General features: G+C 53.5%; 1 protein-coding gene across 10 annotated transcripts in view; it reads left to right on the forward strand.

The window, feature by feature from the left end:
• The first annotated feature begins 1,625 nt into the window (after window positions 1–1,625).
• Window positions 1,626–17,027, forward strand: part of CHD6 (chromodomain helicase DNA binding protein 6) — a 101,625-nt gene continuing 86,223 nt past the window's right edge. For 5 of the 10 annotated variants that reach the window (XM_074553455.1, XM_074553461.1, XM_074553456.1 and 2 more), the window contains exon 1: window positions 1,627–1,925. Coding sequence is in view for 1 of the 10 variants with exons in the window: in XM_014272888.3 (XP_014128363.2) it covers window positions 3,053–3,055 (3 nt within the window). In the remaining 9 variants the exon portion in view is untranslated. Of the gene's footprint in view, window positions 1,926–2,322; window positions 3,056–17,027 lie in introns of those variants that run through there. The other 5 variants (XM_074553462.1, XM_074553463.1, XM_074553458.1 and 2 more) reach the window with 3 other exon arrangements.

The following is a 17,027-nucleotide window of genomic DNA, read 5'->3' on the forward strand; positions in this document are numbered from 1 at the left end:
TGGCAAGGGAATTTGTGCCTTGCTTTATTGGTCCCTGACCTCCAGCCAGCCCATTTTAGTTGTACAGCAATGAGCCAAACATTTTGAGAGGCTCTGAGCAAAAAGTGGTTGATCAGCAAATAAGGTGTTTTGGTTCCCTGGTCATGAAGTACTAATTAATTCCACGTTAACATGCATTCTTCACTCTGAGGCTGAAGTGCTGCTATGGAGATAATGCAAAGATACAGCACAGGATGATGTTGATTTGCCAAAGGTTGCCTGGTGCAGGATGAACACATCACGGATAGGCAAGGCTGGTGGCTAGAGAAGGAGCAGGCAGGACTAGGGAAAGGGGAAGGCACTGGAGAGGAATATTTCACATGTGCTGGCCCTCTATAAGCAGAAAGAATTTGAACATGTGAGATCTCAGGAGCGTCCACCAGTGCCATCCATGGGCAAGGAGCCAGACTGAAGGAGGAGAAAGGATGGAGGGTGCAGATGTGGGTTGAAGCAAGCAAGAAACGATGAAGGGGAATGCTATGGAGAAGGAAGACCTGCTTCACCAGGAGGAGCACAGTATACTGGCCTGTGTGGGGGACTTGGAAGAGCCCAGGAATGGGGTGGGTGTAGCTTTGTGATGGAGCCACATCCCTTGGCTGTGTTTAATCTGCAAGTGTGCAGTGACAGGTGCATGCAGAGGACACCAGCACTGCCCAGTGGCGTTACCCAGTGGATCTCCACAACCAGTGGAAGAGCTCTATAGCTCTGGGGAGAGCATCTGGGGAAAGCCAGGAACCATAAAGGGGACATGACAGCACCAGACATCAGTGCCAGCTGGGGCTGAACAGTCCAGGGCTTCAGCACAGGGCTGTGCCAGCTTCCCAAGGGGCCTGGCGAGCAGTACAGCTGCATGAGGACTCCCCTGTACTGCGCTCATCAGTCTGAGTCTCAGCAGAGCTAATTATCTTCAGCAGTGTTTCTTTTGGTGCCACAGCACCTCTGCATCAGCAGGGAGGATGGAGCCAGCCCTGCTCCTCTTCCCCAGCTTTCCCACCTTCCCACACAGAGCAGCAGGCACGGCAGTGCGGGCGCCAAAACGAGAGTGCTGGTCCAGCTGCAGGTGCTGAGGGGAAGGAGGGGCTGTGCCTACTGCACACAACAATGTGTGACCAGGAACGGGCATCCCAAGGAGTCTGGTTGTGAGGAATTCCAATGGGAAACCCACCTCGGCGGCCTTGGCTCACCATTAACTGGCGCTGGACCCGAACCCTGCCAGTTGCTCCATGCCAAGCTTCTCCCTAGAGAGGTGGGTCACCCAGCCCAAGCCCTGAGCCTGCTCCCAGCCCATCTCTCGGAGCCCTCTCTGGGGAGTGCCATTCCCTCCTTCCGGGCCTGAGGCCTCCGAGGCCGCTCCCGCGCTATTCTTCCACGCGGGGCCGCCCGCGGGCGCCTTCGCACCTCGAGGATTTCGGCGGGCCGGGGCGGCAGCGCCTGCAGGGAGCGCGTTGCGGGGACGGGCCAGAGGCAGCGGCGCAGCAGGGCCGGGCCGGGCGGGGCGGGGCGGGGCGGTCGCCGTGGGGCACGGGCGGGTCCCGGGGCGGGGCGCGGGTTCCGTTCACATCCGGGCAACACTCGGCGGACGTGGAGCACGCGGGCGGGGCGGCGGCGCGTGGGGGCGGCGGCGCGGCCAATCAGCGCCGCGCTCTCATCGGTGCAAACAGGAGCACAATGGAGCGAGCGGCGGGCGCGCTGCAGCCAAGCTTGGCGCGAGCGCCGCGCGGCTGACGGGCCGGCCGGCCAATGGGCGGCGGCGCGCGGCTCCGGGCAGCCAATGGGCTCGCTGCGGGGGCGGGCCCGAGCGAGGTTAGGGTGTCCTTGCTGGGCGCTGGGCTAAACTTCACCAAATAAAAGCTGTTTGTGTTGGGGCGGCTGCGGAGCCATTTTGGGTAAGTTCTGCCCCGAACTTTGGGTTCGCCCGCCTGGCGGGGCCGGCGCGGCGGTGGGACTGCGCCAGGGCGGCGCTATGAATGAACGCGGCGGCGGTGGCGCGGGCCGCGGAGCGGGCGGGGGCCGGGGCGGCCGCCGGCCCTGTCATGGCTCCGGCCGCGGGGAGGGGCGGCGGTGCCCCCGGGTCCCTCCGCGCCGCCCTCCCCCGCCCCCCGGGCCGCGGCAGCGCGGGGGGGCCGCGGCCCGTCTCGCCGGCCTTGCCGTTCGCCCCCGACCGGGCCTCGCCGGCGCTGGGCCGGCAGCGCGGGGCCGGGCGCCCCCGGCAGCGGCGGCGGGTCCCGGGGAGTGCGGGGCCGGGGGCGGAGGCGGGGCGGGCTCCCCATGGTGCTGAGCCGAGGCTCCTCCCGGCCAGGGAGGGGGAAGCGGCCCCCCCCGGGTGCGGGGTATCGGAGCCCGCCCGCAGGGCGCAGTTCCCCTTTGGCATCTCAGCCGCGGTGCTCGGGAATATCAATAATTAAGTCTTTAAACTTGGCGGTCGGGGGGAAGCGGGTCCCTTTGCGCGCTGGAGGCCCCGGGGTGCGGGCTGCCCGCTGCCGGGTCCCGCCGGGCCGGGGCGCGGGGGGGATGCGGTGGAAGGGCCGCTCCCGCCGCGCCGGGCCACGGACTCGTCCCTGTCAGCGCGGTTCCGTCCCGCTGCGCGCGGAGCAGACGCGGATCGGTTGTGACATCGCAGCCATGTCACAACAGAGGCATCGCAGTCACAGGAGAGCCGCGTCTCGCCGCAGTCATCGCACCCGCTGCGGGTCGGTGGCCGCGCCGTGGGGCTCCCCTGTGCTCACCAGTGGCGTTCACTGGTGGTGGAGGTGGATTTTAGCCTTGGTCGATGAGGTTTGTAGGATGAAGGCTGTGAGAGACAAGCACGCAAATACGGGAGGAGGAAGCAGAATCGTCAGCTCGGGTTACTGCTGCGAGCCCGCACCCGCCCGAGAGCGGGTCTCCCCCTGATTGTCAGCGTGCCTGCTGACAACTGCACTGAACTCGCAGTGAAGTCGGGGACCGCGGGTCCAGGCCGGCTGCCTCAGCACATGCAGAGCTGGTTCTGCCTGGTCTGCTGCTGGCCTTTGATATGGTAGAGTATTTTGGTAATTTTGCTATGAAAAATGCTTGCTTTGTTTCCTCAGGGAGTCCGGATGCTTCTAGCCAAAAGCCTAGTCTATTTTCTTGTTTACGTCCTGCTCAGGAAATGCAGCAAATATTGATGGTATTGGAGAATGAGGGGAGACGGACGGAGATGGTTGGCTGTGCTTGTGTAGTGTCCGATGGGACTGGGGAGAAGCCTCCAGCACCCCTCTGGTGGCACTGGCCTCGCTGGCGTGGGGCTCCTGAGGGGCAGAAAGATGCTGTTAGCTTGTTAGATGTTTATCCCTGACCCCTTCATTTGCAGAGTATCTTTTTAAGTGCTGTGGGGTCAGTTGGATTAGAGTGTTGCCAGAGGAGAGGAAGCACTGAGTTCTCAGAGGGTGTTTTCTCTGTTGTGAAGTGTTGCTGGTGGGCCCTGTTCAGGTGATGGCATGGGAAGAAGTACTGTCTTGCCTCTCCTTGTCTCTTGTTTACCTCCTTCATGCAGGAACTCTGCTGTGCTCCTTTGCAGAGAAATTGTAGTTTTGGTCAAACTGTTGAAGGATGAAGCAATAACAGCAACCTTCCTGGAGTAAATAGGTTGTTTCTCTCCCAAGGCTTTTGGCCTTGAGCTGGGTTGGTTTTGGTTTAGGGCTGCTCCTGGGTTCCTTTCCTGAAAATTGCTTCCTCTTCCACTACAAAGTAGAAATTTGTTTTTGGGAATGTTAATTCAGCCGGTGTCTCTGAATTGGTACAGCTGCCTGCTCTTGCAGGTCCTTCAGGGGTGCTGGACGTGCTGCTGCACTGCCTTCACTGCAGAGATGTGACAGCATTGGGTGAAGCTCATTGAATGTTACCCCTCAAGCGCTTCAGGCTGAAAAACACAGTAACTAGGAGAGCTGGATCTTGTCAAAATGTATGTGTGTGCCTTGTGCAGCAGAGTTAAAGTACATGTTTTTATTCTCCAAACAAAAGCTGAAGTCAAGGAGAGGACTTTGAGAATGAGTGATCTTGGTTTGTTTGCACTTTGATGAAGTCTGAAGCCCACCCCGCAGGCATGGGTGTTTGTTCCTGCCTGTTCCTTTATTCTCATTCTTCCCAGCAGAAGCACAGGCTGCCCTGTCCCTGAGGAGGCAGCTGCAGCCCCTTTCTGCAGGCCAGTATGGGTGCCCTGTGTGAATCTGGCACTAAGGCAGCTCTGGCAGTCTTTATCCATGCTGCAGCTGTGAAAAATGCACATCTCTAGGGGAAGGTGCTATCAGGGGCCTTGTTACTTTGTGCTGAGTGCTGCTGTCTAGTTTAGTAGTATATGCCTTTTTAATGGATTGAGTTTACCTCTTCCTCTGTTGTTGTCCATGGTGGCCTTAGGGGTACCATGCTGCTTGTCTTTGAGCAGCTGGCCCTGGATGTTCCAATGTTAGTCCCAGGGATCAGTGCTGTGGGTCTCTTTGGGCCCTGTTGATTTCTAGTGGCTTGGTGGATGAGGCTCTCAGAAGAGTGTCTAGTTTTCCTGTCTGCTTTTTATTGCATTTCTTCAGCTGGAAGTAAATCTCTGCCCCCTCTCTCCACCCCAAAAGTGTAATCACAATAATTTTTAAGATCTAGTCTTCCTTGAGTGATCTTTAATATTTTATCAAGAGTTTCTCCAAACACATAAACTTCTACATGTGGATGATATAAAGAGTTTCACTGTAGTGGTTTGTGTTGTTTCAAGAGGGCTTTGTACAAGCACGTGAACTTGTTTTTGTGAGCTGGGCGACTTTGTGAGACATGTTTTTTGAGAGGCTGCCAGAGCAGGCCTTTGTGTTTTGCTGTGGTGGCCTGCCCTGTCTGGGCTTTGCACAGATAAGACCTGATATCATGCTCATCAGTGTGCAGGAGAAGCTTACCCTCACCAAGGGGGAAGAGCTGATCAGCCTTGTGCTGAGAGCGGTGCTTGGTGCAGGAATGCAGACTCCTGTGTTGGGTCTGGAAAGCAGGCATGCGTGGGGAGCCTGCTCTGAGGCTGTCTTAAAGAGACAATGTCAAGCTCAGTGGTTGGATGTCTCACTGGGCCTTGGGGCACTTAAAAGGGCTTTTTTCATTTCTCCTGCAAGTAGCAGTGGATGCATTTCTCCTTGCTCATCCCCACTTTCTTGCTTGGGACAGTGGAGTCAGCCTGTGGTGTTGGTGGTCCTCCCTGGTCTGTGAAAGCAGAGGCAGAGTGGTTTTTGGAGGCCAACACGTGCTGTCAAGGGGAGAGAAGATGGTCAGATGGAGGGGCCTGTATGCAGTGGGGCAGCAATGTTTGCTGTGGCAGAGTGTTAGTGACATGCAGGGTTTGTGTGGTGGGTTCTCAGCACCCTAAAACCCATGAAAACAGAATTACCATTGACTGTGGGAGAGATGTCAGTGCCTGTGTTGCCAAACGTGGTAGTGGTGGGACCAAAATCCTCTAAGGAAGCGATGTGCCCTGTGCAGCACCTACTGTGAGTGCCGCACTGGGCAGTGCCTGTCCCAGCCTCCAGTGATCATCCGGCACCAGCCCCTGGGGAAATAACAGAGCTGGGCAAAGCTGACCAATCTGGCAGCAAAAAGGGAAAAATGTGGTTCTCTGTGTGTCAGCTTGTGGCACAAGGAGATTCTGATTTTGTTTGTAGTATCTCGGGCTGGTGTAATATGTTTTCCATGTGATAGGACAATGCCTTCAACTTTCCCTTATATGGGAAAATCTGGGATGCAGCCTAGCAATCCACCAATATGTGGCTAATAATTTTTAGCATTGTTATGTTGGATGTGTCCAGTCAGCCTAAGAATTAGAGTATACCTGAGACCCCCTGGCTGGGCTTTAATATTTAAGACCAGTCCCTGGCAGATATCTGGGGAAGGGTTATGACTATGCTCTAGGGAACGCCTGAGTACAACTGGCTGTTTTGGAAGTCAGCTAAAAGCTGGGAGAGTTTATGCCTGAGTGTAGAACTCCTGCTCTGTGCTGCCCTTGGGCCCAGTGCTTAGAGAAGTGCTGGGTTGTGTTGGCATCAGGTGGTGGGGGTCACACACCAAGCTTTTGGCACATCCTTTGTGTGAGGACCTTCTCTCTGTGGAGGAAATGCTGCCTTGAGGTGAAGGGGTGCATGCTGTTTCTGTACTGCAGCCTGTTGTCTCCAAGGCGTTCTCAGCCTGTAGTGAGTATAAATCCTGCTCTAACAGGAGCAAAACACTCTTTCAGTCCAGAAAAGAAAATGAGAAGCATGGGAACCAAGTCCCAGTCCCTCTTAGCTTTTCGTGTGGGCACTGGAAATGTGCAGAGGCGTGTTGGGTATGGCTCAGGGAGTGCGGGTGTTACTGTGAGGGTGAGATGTGCCTTGGCCGTGGGGTGCCCATCATATTTTCCAGCCCTGGTTTCCCCTTGAGGGATGCTGCTTCATGATTATGAATGTCTGCCCTCTGAGGTACAGCATGCCTTCTGCAGGCTCACCTTTTCCAAAATTCTATGTTGGTTGTTTTGGGATGGTTTGTTTTACTATGGTGTTTGGGAATTTTCTGGTTTGTGTTTTTCCTGGTAAGATTAAGTTTAGATCTCTTCTGAAGCTTCAGGCACATGTCTAGTTCCCTCTGCCATTTGGCTCAATTTTGAAGGGAATTCTGGGTTGAAATGCAGGTAATTCATTGTTTCCTTTAGGGATGACTGTGCTGAAAGCAGGGAAAAGTTATGCTTGGCAGTGTCAATTTTCAGAGTATTTTCTAAATGTTTGTATAAAAGTGTGGGATCTGTGGAGCCCTGCTTTGCAGTAGAGTAGGAGACTCTATCAGGGGTCAGTCTGGTGTTACTCCAGGCCCCTGAGCTGGCTGCATGTCCTGTTATAACGTGCCTGCTGTTGCAAGGGAGGGACAGGTAGGCAGTGGATGGGCAAGGCTATTTCATTCACTATCTGATGTTGTCCTGAATTACTTGTTTGAATTACAGCCTGAGAGCTCTGGCGCAGGAAAATATGTGGGGAGGGCAATAGGCATGTGTGGGAGACCCCAGCCAAAAGCCTGGTGGGGAAGGCTGGGGGAAAGCTGTGTCCCCGTGGCTGTCAGTGGACCTGTGTGAGGAACCTACTGCCTTTAGTGTTAAAACTCCCTGGGATGTAAGATCCTCACCTCTTCCCCCAGGAGATACCTCACTGGCATTTCTTTGAAGGCAGAAGCAGGACTTTACCGAATTGAGGAACTGCTACAGAGTGGTTGCAACTAACAACTCCAATAGAAAGGGAGTTGTGCTCCCTCTGTATTGCACTGGAAATAGGTATTTGTTTTGTGGACATGGTTTCATTTTGCACTTCAACTTACAATGTATGGCTGCCTTGGAAAGTGAATTCCAGCACTTACAATTAGCTACAGGCAGGAACGAGGGTGCTGCAAAGTTGCAGGGGGTTCCACTTCTTTGATATATAGGTAAGTGAAATATTGGTTCTTTAAGAAACATTAATGCCTTGTTATATGTGTGCATTGAGGCAGAATTAAAATTAGTCCTAGATACAAGAATAAACATTAGTGCTTTGCTATAGATGTGCTGTGAAAGCTGCTATTTTTATGTGAGCCACTGCCTTGAGTTCTCTAGGTCTTATGCACAGAGCACTTTTAGCCCTCAGTCTTTCATCTGCTTTGGTTGAACTTAGAATATACTTTAGATGAAGTTTAAGTGTTCAATGTCTGTTAATTGAGGATCCAACAAGAGCCATTTTTGATGACTTAGTTAAATGCCTGGTGCATCCTTGCTGTGCACTGTGCTTGCTTAGCCTCGGAAGGAGTGCAGTGGGGTGTGCGAATGCACAGCCCATTGCTCCTGTTTGTATGCTTCTGTGCTTGTTGCTTTAGGGCAGGCACAGCTCTGTTTCTCAGTGATCTTTCTCAGTCCCTGCAGGGTGCCCCTCACCAGAGTATCCGAGCCTTTCCCAGCATGCACTTTGGTGCATACATAAAAGCAGGTTTCTCTCCTCCGCCGCAGCAGCAGAGGCTGTGCTCTGTTTGCAGCAGTGATGGTGCGGGCAGGCTGGCTGAAGGAAGGCTTGTGCTTTCTGTCAAGGTGCTGAGGTTTGTGATTGCAGATTTGTGGGCCGGTCACAGGGACTTCTCCACCTCCTTGCTCAGGAGGGTGAGAGTCCCTGTCAGAGAATAAAATTGTTGGTTTGGAGTTAGGCCAGTCCCACACTGTGCTTTGAGTCCTGAATCCCAAAGGCAAAGGAAGGAGTGTATCACTGTGGGCACAGGCTCCTTGAGGCTTTGGTAGTTGTAATTTCAATTCAGGTGAATTGAGGTGTGACTCTGCAGGCTGTAGCACCTATGTGTTTGAATAAGTAAAGCTGTGCCCACATCTGACAGGGCTTGCTGTGTGTGGAAATGTGGTTATCTGCAGATACTGCTTTCCAGTTTCTAGATAGGCTCTCCATTGGATGCTCTGCTGAGTGGAGCAGGGCATTAGGGCTGAGGACAATATTCTTAAACCCTTTCCTGGATCCAGCTCTATTTCCTGCTCTTTCTGTTCCCCTTAGCTGGAAGCAGGAACAGACATAGAGCAGAAATGGGTTTCTGGACCCTGTTGCATGATTGTTCCTCCAGAGATGCCTGCTGAAGAAAGGGTTCAGAATATGAATGGCTTATCCAAGTACAGAGGGAGAGAAGATGTGGAAACCATTTTGGTTTGGACTTGGGACCGGTATGTGCAGTAAGAGTAGGCTAAGACGTGGCCTGTGGGAACTGTGTTCTCCTGCTCTGTCCAGGGTTTGCTAACCTGGCTTCTGTGTTGCTGCATGTCAGAGGAGACTGATGTCTACAGACCTGCCAGGCAAACAGGGACAAGAGTTTCTTGGTAGCTTGATGCAGCTGATGCCATGTGCTTGCTTGCTTTCTGGCTGACCCTATGACAGTGGTGCTGGTTGGCCAGGAGTGTCCAGGGCATCTGCTGTATCTGTGCCCTGAATGAATGTAGCTTGAGTCCAGGAGAGATCCACAGCAGCTCTGCCATTGTGCTGTTGGAAGAAGCTTGGTGTACCCTGGGTTCCAGTTCTGTTTGGGAAAAGGGACTCTGCAAAGATGGGACTTTGCAGTCAGTGTTCGTGACAGTGGCAAGGCATCCTCTGGCAGGAAGCCCTCCTGCCCATGTGTTCCCTGCTCGTGCAGCTGTGGCTCTCCAGCCTGGCAAGGTTGATGCTCTCTTCACTGTTCCCTGAGCTGGTCTCTGACTGAAGGGCTTTATGAGCTGAGGCAAGAAGGGGCTACCTCTCCACATGTGCTTTTAGTAGTGTTTTACTTGCAGTGTGTCTGGGCAGACCTCTGTGTGCTCACCATTTAAAAGGGCTAGTCAAGTGTATTAAAGCATTGTCTATAGCTGAAGAGCTGGCATCCCTGAATCCCAAGCATTTGCACAAGAGGAATTGAAGAATTTCTCTTTGGCACTACTCTCAGCCTCCCATGCTTCAGTCTTTCTTGGGATGGTGTAAAAGACAAATGCAAGGAAGCAGAGATGATTGAGATGAATGTCTCATTACAGATGGCATCTGAACTCTGGAGACTATTCTCTCAAAGTACTTTCTTAGGCCTGGACAACAGCAGATTTTGTCTGTTGCTATTTTGGAATGAGGTTTGCTAGATTTTGTTAGGATGTGCAGGCAGAACAGATGCCATGAGCTGTGGGACCTCCCTGCAGCATACAAAAACTCTGACTGTGGTTATTTAGGATGCTGTCTTTCTGGGTGCTGAGGAACAGCTTGGCTCCCCCAGTACCTGGCCTTGCTGCAGGCAGGGGTCTGCCAGCCAGCCTTTCTGCCCTGCCCTGGCGTGGGTGGCCTGGGTTTGCAACACTAGCAGGACAGGTGCAGCGTGTGTGGGTGCCGGAGCTCTTCTCCAACAGGGCAGCATCAGTCAAGCAGCCTCTGTAAGTGGTGTTGGAGCTGTCCTGTGCTTGGGGAATGAGCAGTGTAGCAAAATGTCCTTCTGCTCCTGGGGATCCCATCTATGTCCCCAGCCTTCACTGTGTGTGAGAGCACAGACCAAGCTGAGCTTCCTTTATCACCTGTTTTTGAGATCTCTAGGACCAGGATAAAGTGCTGCCTGGTCCAAAGAAGAGCTGCTCACTTTTCACACACTAAGATGAACCTTGGGGTCAGCCTTCAAGGCCTGTGCTCATGAGCTGTGGTCTGAGATGTGGCCGTGGTAGGCAAAGCAAGGCTGGCCTTGAGCTCCCTTCAGGCACTGTACACCCCATGCCACTGCCACCTGTGCACAGACGAGGCATTTGGCAAAGCAGAGGTGTCCATCCTGTTGTGAGGGCCTGGAAATGTTTGAAATGCTAACTCTTTTCCTGTGGCCCAGCTGCTGGTACTTGGCCATGCTTCATTCGGTTCCTTGGATGTTTTTCCTTGGGCACATTCCTGTGGGCTGCTTGTTAGATGCAGCAGGAGGTTGGCAGGAGGGCACCAACTTTTTCTTTCACCTTTTTTCTCTACGACGGTTATATCAGAAGAACATTGGGGAATACCTTAGCCAGCAGATAACAGGAGCAAACAGGGATGTGGGGACATCAGGTGAATGACTTGCAAGGTAAGACTTATCCACTGTGGAGATCTGTGGCAGGGAGCTTCAATTGGAGCAGACTTTCCTGAAGTCTGAGGGAAATTCCTCAAGAAATGATTTTCAGCATGACTGGACTCTGCAGTGGGATCTCCATCACTATGGAGCTGTGGCCAGTGTTGCTGTGCCTTCTCAGCACAAAATCTGATCGGGGTGTCAGATGTGTCCAGAGCCAAGTCTTGAGGTGCATTGCATGTGTTCACTTTTCTCTCCCCGATGTCAATGTTGATTTTTTGTCTCTGTTCTAGCATTAGAAAATAGAGGCACATAGGGTTAGGATTGCCTCTGAGGAGCTGTTGGCAGTGTGGCAAAGCTGTTTTCTGACAGCTGGAGTTTGCTGTGCAGGATGGTAACAGCAAGAGAAGATCTGTACTTTTAAGAATGCCATCTCATTTTTTGGCCATCTACCTTGGGATAGTATGAGTTTGGTGTAAAGCTCTCAAACCTTATAAAATGTTCTTTGTATTGGCTAGCTGTCAAGGCTGGCTTTTGTAAACCTTTCTTACTAATAACGGTTAAATTATGTGCCTAGTGGCTTCTTTGTAGGGACAATGACCTTGGAGATGGACTTGGACAGCTAAGTGAAGCTTTGGACACTTGTGTGTAAGACATAAAAGGCAGCAGGAAAATGTGCAGAGTGCACAGGCCGCTGGTTTTTGCTGAAACATCTATATCCCTCCTGGTAGCTGGAGAGCAGCTGGATGTTTTGCCCTGATGCAAGAGGCCTTTGAAGCAGCTGACAGTAACCCCTGTGCTCCCTTGAGCCCAGTAATTCATCAGAGGCTTTTTCCTTACACTGCTGGGAAATCTGGCTCCTCATGACTGCTGGTCCAGGAAGCCAGCAGGAGCCAAGCCTACAATTCTCTCTCTACCCAGGGGTAACAGCCAGGCACTTCGGGGAAGAGAACCTGCTTCCAGCACTGAGACTGTGTCCTCAGAGCTTCTTTGCCCATTTCCATCTAAAATGTAGCTACAGTTGTGTTGTCACTCTGACTGAGGCTTTCCAGAGCCTCCTTGGTAGCTGAAGCACACAAGCATGCTGCCTTGGCATGCAAGGCCCTCTGCCTTGTGAAGGAGCAGATTGGGTGGACCATCCCAGGCTAGGAGGAGTTGCCCACCAGGCATCTTTTTGGTTGCCAGCAGGCTGGTCATGCCACTGTGTTGAGCTGCTGTGAGCTTCTGACTCGCAGAGACCAGGAGAGGGTTGTTGGCTGGCTGCTTGTGGCCTGCACCAGGGTCAGTGGGGTGGGACAGTTGTGCAGGATGCTGTGAAGTGGCACTTGGCCATAGGCTTTATTGGCTTCTGGAGCTTGGCACTCCTGTGGCATGTGGATACAGATACTGCGCTTTGTTCATTTTAAAGTAGGAAAATAGGTGCTGGGAGTGTGATGGATGAGGTGGGAAGGCTTTATGGCCACTGTCACTCTCTGTTCCCTGGACACTCCACTCGTGTCCTTTCCTGTTGGCTTGCTGGTCAGCATGCTGGGGCTGGTGAATAAAGTGGAAGGAAAATTTGGCACTGGTGATGGAAGAATGGCTTGTTAAGATTTGGCAGACTGGGCAGTTAATTTGAGCTGTGTGGTGGCCTGGATTGGATGCCACACTGGACCATATTTGTGTGTAGTGGGTAGCAGAGGTCTGGAAAGTGCTGCATCAGTGACATGCAGTGGGCTTTGCTGATGGGTCAGGAGCTTGAGCTGGGGATGCACTTTACAAGGCACATGAATCGTGCTGGTGGGATACTGCTGTGCAGGGAGCCACTGGGACCCCTGTGTGTGCAGGAATGCTGCACATGTTCTTGCACACTAGTGCACCCTTGCACATGAAATCATGCTTCTTGGCACTCAGGGTGGTCAGATCTCTGTCCCTGTGGAAGTCCAGCCTGCTGGGTGCCAGCTACGAGTCTGGGCAAGCTTGGCCTGTCTCCTTTCTCTCTTGGCTGCATAGGTACTGCATTGTAGGGATTTGGTTTTCCTCTGGGTTTTTTTGCCTTGCTGATGTTGAGGAATAAAATACACTGCCTGAGGCTTATGAACAACTGTTTGGAGTCAGACTCTTGGCCAGCAGATCAGAAGGCAACAGACACAGTAGGTTTGAGAAACCTGTCTCGCTCCTGCATACCAGGGTAGCAGGATGATGACGTGGGAAAGAGCACACAGCTGACACTGGGTGCATCCCCATGATGGGGAAGGGGGTACAGCTGACACTGGGTGCATCCCTGCTCTGCAGACAGCCACCTTGCAAGGCCTGTGCCACATGGGAGTAGTGTGTCCCCTCATTTTGGACTGTTCATGAAGATGATGAGGGACATACATTTCATGGTGAGCTCAGATGTGGTTTCCCTCTCTCTAGCAGCAAGCCAGAGTGCTTCCCTTTGTGTGCATGTCGAATGGCCAGGCAAGGCTTTGTGTTCATGACGTGCCTTCACTGAACAAACTGAAGGGATTTCAGCGGTTCTGCTGCTTTCTTTTCCCTTGTGCTGTTTCTCCCTGCTCACTGCTGTGTTCACTGGACTCTGAGTGAGCCCTCGGTGCTCAGTCCCCTGGCACAGTGCAGCTGCTGAAGGTCACTGTGGTTACGGTCTTGGATTAGAAGCTGCATTGGAAAACCCTCCAAAAAGGAGCTATTGCTGGTGCTGCCACGTGAGCTTGTCATGAGAGTCATGAAATGCAGCTGACTGAAGCTGCATTACCGGGGGCTGTATCCAGCCTGCATGTGCACTCTTGCTTGTTGGGTGCCAGCAGAGCATCCTGTGTGGACAGGCAATGGCACGAGCCCAGGTGTCTCCCTGGGTCTCTGACGTGGCTGTAGCTGTAGGGCTGAGGGCTTGGAGCAGAGTGTTGGTGTTGAACAGGCTTTCTGGAGGGGAATGCTGTGCGGCATCACCATATTCCTTTTCCAAGGGAGCAAGTGGCAAGGAGGTTGTGGTGATTTATTTATTGCCTGTCTGTCAAAGTCTTGTTGCCTCTTCACCTGTGGGGTGGCAGAGCTGGGTGTCTTGGGAAGGTACTGCAGGTTTGCCAAGTGCTTTTGCTGTCCTTATCAGCAGATCTCTGGGCTCCCCTCGCTCCACAGAGAACATAGTTCATTCCCCCCCACCTTCTTTTTTTAAAGATGAGAATATTTTGAATACAGAAAATTGGTTGCAGCATGGCTGTGTCCCTTGGGGCTGGCTGTTGGTGTGATGCTCTGTCTGTCCTGGACATGTGTACCTGCCTGATGCATATTTGCTCCCTTACTTTGGGTTATTTGGACCTCTGTGTTCTCTCCTTTCCCCCCTTGTTTCCTTCATTGTGCTGTGTGTCCTGCTTAGGAGTGTGGGCCTGTGCCCTGTTCCCCCATGGTGCCGTGGAGCAGTATGGCAGCTCTGACATGAAGACCACTCGGCTGCTTGGCGAAGCCTCTCCTGATGGGTTGCTGAGGGAGTCTTGTTTTCTGTAGCTGTGTGAGCAGGGCTGGGAAGCTGCTTCTCCGCAGCCTCTGTTTGGGAAGGAGAATGTGTGCTGTGCTGCCTCGCAGTGAGCTTGCAGACTCCACAGCCCCCTGCATCGCTGCTGCTGCTTTTCTCTTGCTAAACTACTGGGTTATTTTTAACTTGGAAAAATTACAACCCGAGATTGGCATTCTGTACCCCCAGCGGAGGGCTGGAGGCAGGATGTGGGGGCGGCGCTGCGGAGGCCGGGAATGCGGCGTGCCGCTCCAGCGGGCCCGCTGCCAGGGGCTCTGCCCCCCGCAGCCCTGTGCCTGCCGGGCTGCGCAATGTGCGGCGGGGCTGCTGCTGCCTCGGCACGGATGGAGCTTCAGCCTGGATTCCCATGGCGAAGGCACAGAGCAGCTGCAGACACATAAACAAATCCTGCTGCAGCAGGCTGTGGGGAGAGGGCTGTGCTCGGCCTGCCAGGCTGCTTGCGTGACAGCCTGCAGACAGATAGCTGCTGAGGGGGACTGGGGACCTTCCGAGAGTGTCCTACAGAGATGCTCTTGGGTGATGGAGTGTGCTGTGGAGGAGCCGGGTTGCTGTTTTGCCTCCTGGAGGAGGCTTTCCTGAAGCATGCAGCCCTCCCTAATTCAACTGGCAGAGAGCTGTTGGGGAGGAGCCGGGAGAGGAGTCACTCTTGTGCCCCTCCCCTAGCTCTGCCCCCAGTGTTTTGCAGGCAGCTGCATTGTCAGTGGTGTCTCCCTTGCCTGGAACTCCCCGAGTGATGGGAGCCCCTCTCGAAATCGCTGGCAGGGCGGTGTTTCTGCAGAGCCTCTTTTCTAGGCAGCCCCCAGCAATGTAGTTCCCTGAGTCCCTCTGGGTTGCAGCAGACCCCAAGTTTCAAGCTCCGGTGGCTCTGCTGGCTGAGACGTGTCTGTGCAGCCCTGCTTAGGAGCAGGGATTGATGAAGTAGCAAGGCTCAAACAGCACCAGAGGACTGCAAATGTGTGTCTCTTTGCTCTTTGGTCTCAGAGAACACTGTTGGTCAAGACAAGCAGAAGAAGAACAGTGCAGGTTTCAGGTTCTGCTATTGCTCTGTCCCTGCCAGACCTATGAGTCCTTTGCTGCTGCTCATCATGCTGCGATGTGGATGCATCAGGTGAGGAGGGTGGCTGGTGCTTGCGCCCTGCTTGGTTGTCCTTGGGCTTTCTGTCTGCCTGACCAACTGCAAAGCTATTGAGGAGGTTCCTCTGATGGGGAGGGGCTGCCAGGGCCTGGGGCCTTCTGTTCCAGCTCGCCTGGGAAAGCCTGCCAGTTCCTGTCAGTTCTGATCTGTTGTCTGCTACTCCGTAGCTCTCAGGGATTGGCCAGGAGTAGCAGAGGAGCACAGCAAACCTCTTGGCAAGCAATGGCCAATCCTTATGTCCCTTAGCTGACTTCAGGCAGTTGCAGACACCCTTTCTGGCTCCTTTGGGAATGATTCTCATTTGCTTGTTGAGGCTGGTCCCATACACCCAGCACTCTGATGCCATTTGGCATGACATGCTTTGGGCAGTAAGGTGGTGTGAGGCTCTCCAGGCTGTGGGATGGGGTACACCATGAGATACTGAGGCTGATCCTCTGCCTCTGAGCTTGAGTCAGGACTCTGAGAGTTCCTGCCAGAGCAGCAGTGCTGGTGTCTCAGCTCTGCAAAGGCCCAGTGTGATGCCTGACCCTGACAGAGAAATTACACAGCTCATTCATCCCTGTATGGTAGGGAATGGCTGTTGGCTACTTCCTTTCCTCAAGGCTGTAGGGTTTGTTATCAGGCATGAGACACTGCTCTGTGTTTGAACCAAGGGCTGTTCCCATGATGGCAGCAGGTGGTGGAGAGCAGAACAACTCTGGGGCAACCAGGGCTGGAGTAGCATCTCTTCCCCAAGAGAGCTACTCTGCAGCTTATGTGAGGCAGTGGAGTGTCCCTGCCACTCCAGAGTGGTGTGAACACACAAGGACAGCTGCTGACACTGGCACAGGGATTGATGTGTGGAGCAGAAGACAGACCAGGACTCTTTACTTGGAGGACAGGCTTCTGAAAGCTCTCAGTTGCCTGGTGCCCTTTGTTGCTGCCTTATGTCTGGCAGGGCTGAGCAGGGCCCTTGTGCTGTGTCTGTGGGAGCTGCCTGCAGTTCTTATTTCTAAGACTTCTCATCAGTCTGTACTGTGACCTCTGCCAGTGTCTGTCAGGGCAGGTTAGTACATCCTCAGGTAACAGTACAGCAAGGCAGTGCTGAGCCACCCAGCTTCCCCTGGGCCCGCTGCCATCCATGAGCCTGGCTTGCTGCTGGCCTGCAGGCTGGCAGCAGGCTGGGACCTGGCACCCCTGACTCATCTCTTTTCCTTCAAGCTGTGCCTGGCCACTGGGGACATGGAGCACTTCTGGAGGCACATTCACAGACCAGACCTGCTTGTCTGAAAATCAGTAATTTCATAGCATGGCTGCAATTCTTTATCTTCCTGCTTGTCCTTCAGGGCTGCATACAAAGTTCTGTGCCTGTTTGAGGTCTGTGTTTTCAAGGGACCCTTCTTCTCATCAGAATTACAGGAGGAAGGAGAGAGAAGGGCTACGTGATGTTGAGGAGGTGAGCAAGGCTTGCATCCCTCACCTTGAAGGAAGTGTTTCCAGAAGCCTGGTGATAGATGGAGCTTGGACACTTTTTGATGCATGTGTCTCAAAGGAGCTGCTTGCAGTGAGACCTTGTCCTTGGCACCTCCCCTCCCTGAGCCTTCTTTGTTTGTGCCAGATGCTGCTCCTGCACCTGGGAAGGGGAGCCTTTGGCTGCAGGGAGCTGGAAGACAAGGTCCTCCTGGGAAGTGTGTATCTCCAGTGGGCTAGTGCTAGGTAGTTTGGGGGATGAGTGAGGATGTGTGGAGCTAGGTGTACTGTATTAGAGCACTTTTCTGGTTTGTAGTAAGCCCAGGGGTCTCCAGA

This window comes from Zonotrichia albicollis, chromosome 17 (assembly GCF_047830755.1).
Source record: "Zonotrichia albicollis isolate bZonAlb1 chromosome 17, bZonAlb1.hap1, whole genome shotgun sequence".
NCBI lineage: Eukaryota > Metazoa > Chordata > Aves > Passeriformes > Passerellidae > Zonotrichia > Zonotrichia albicollis.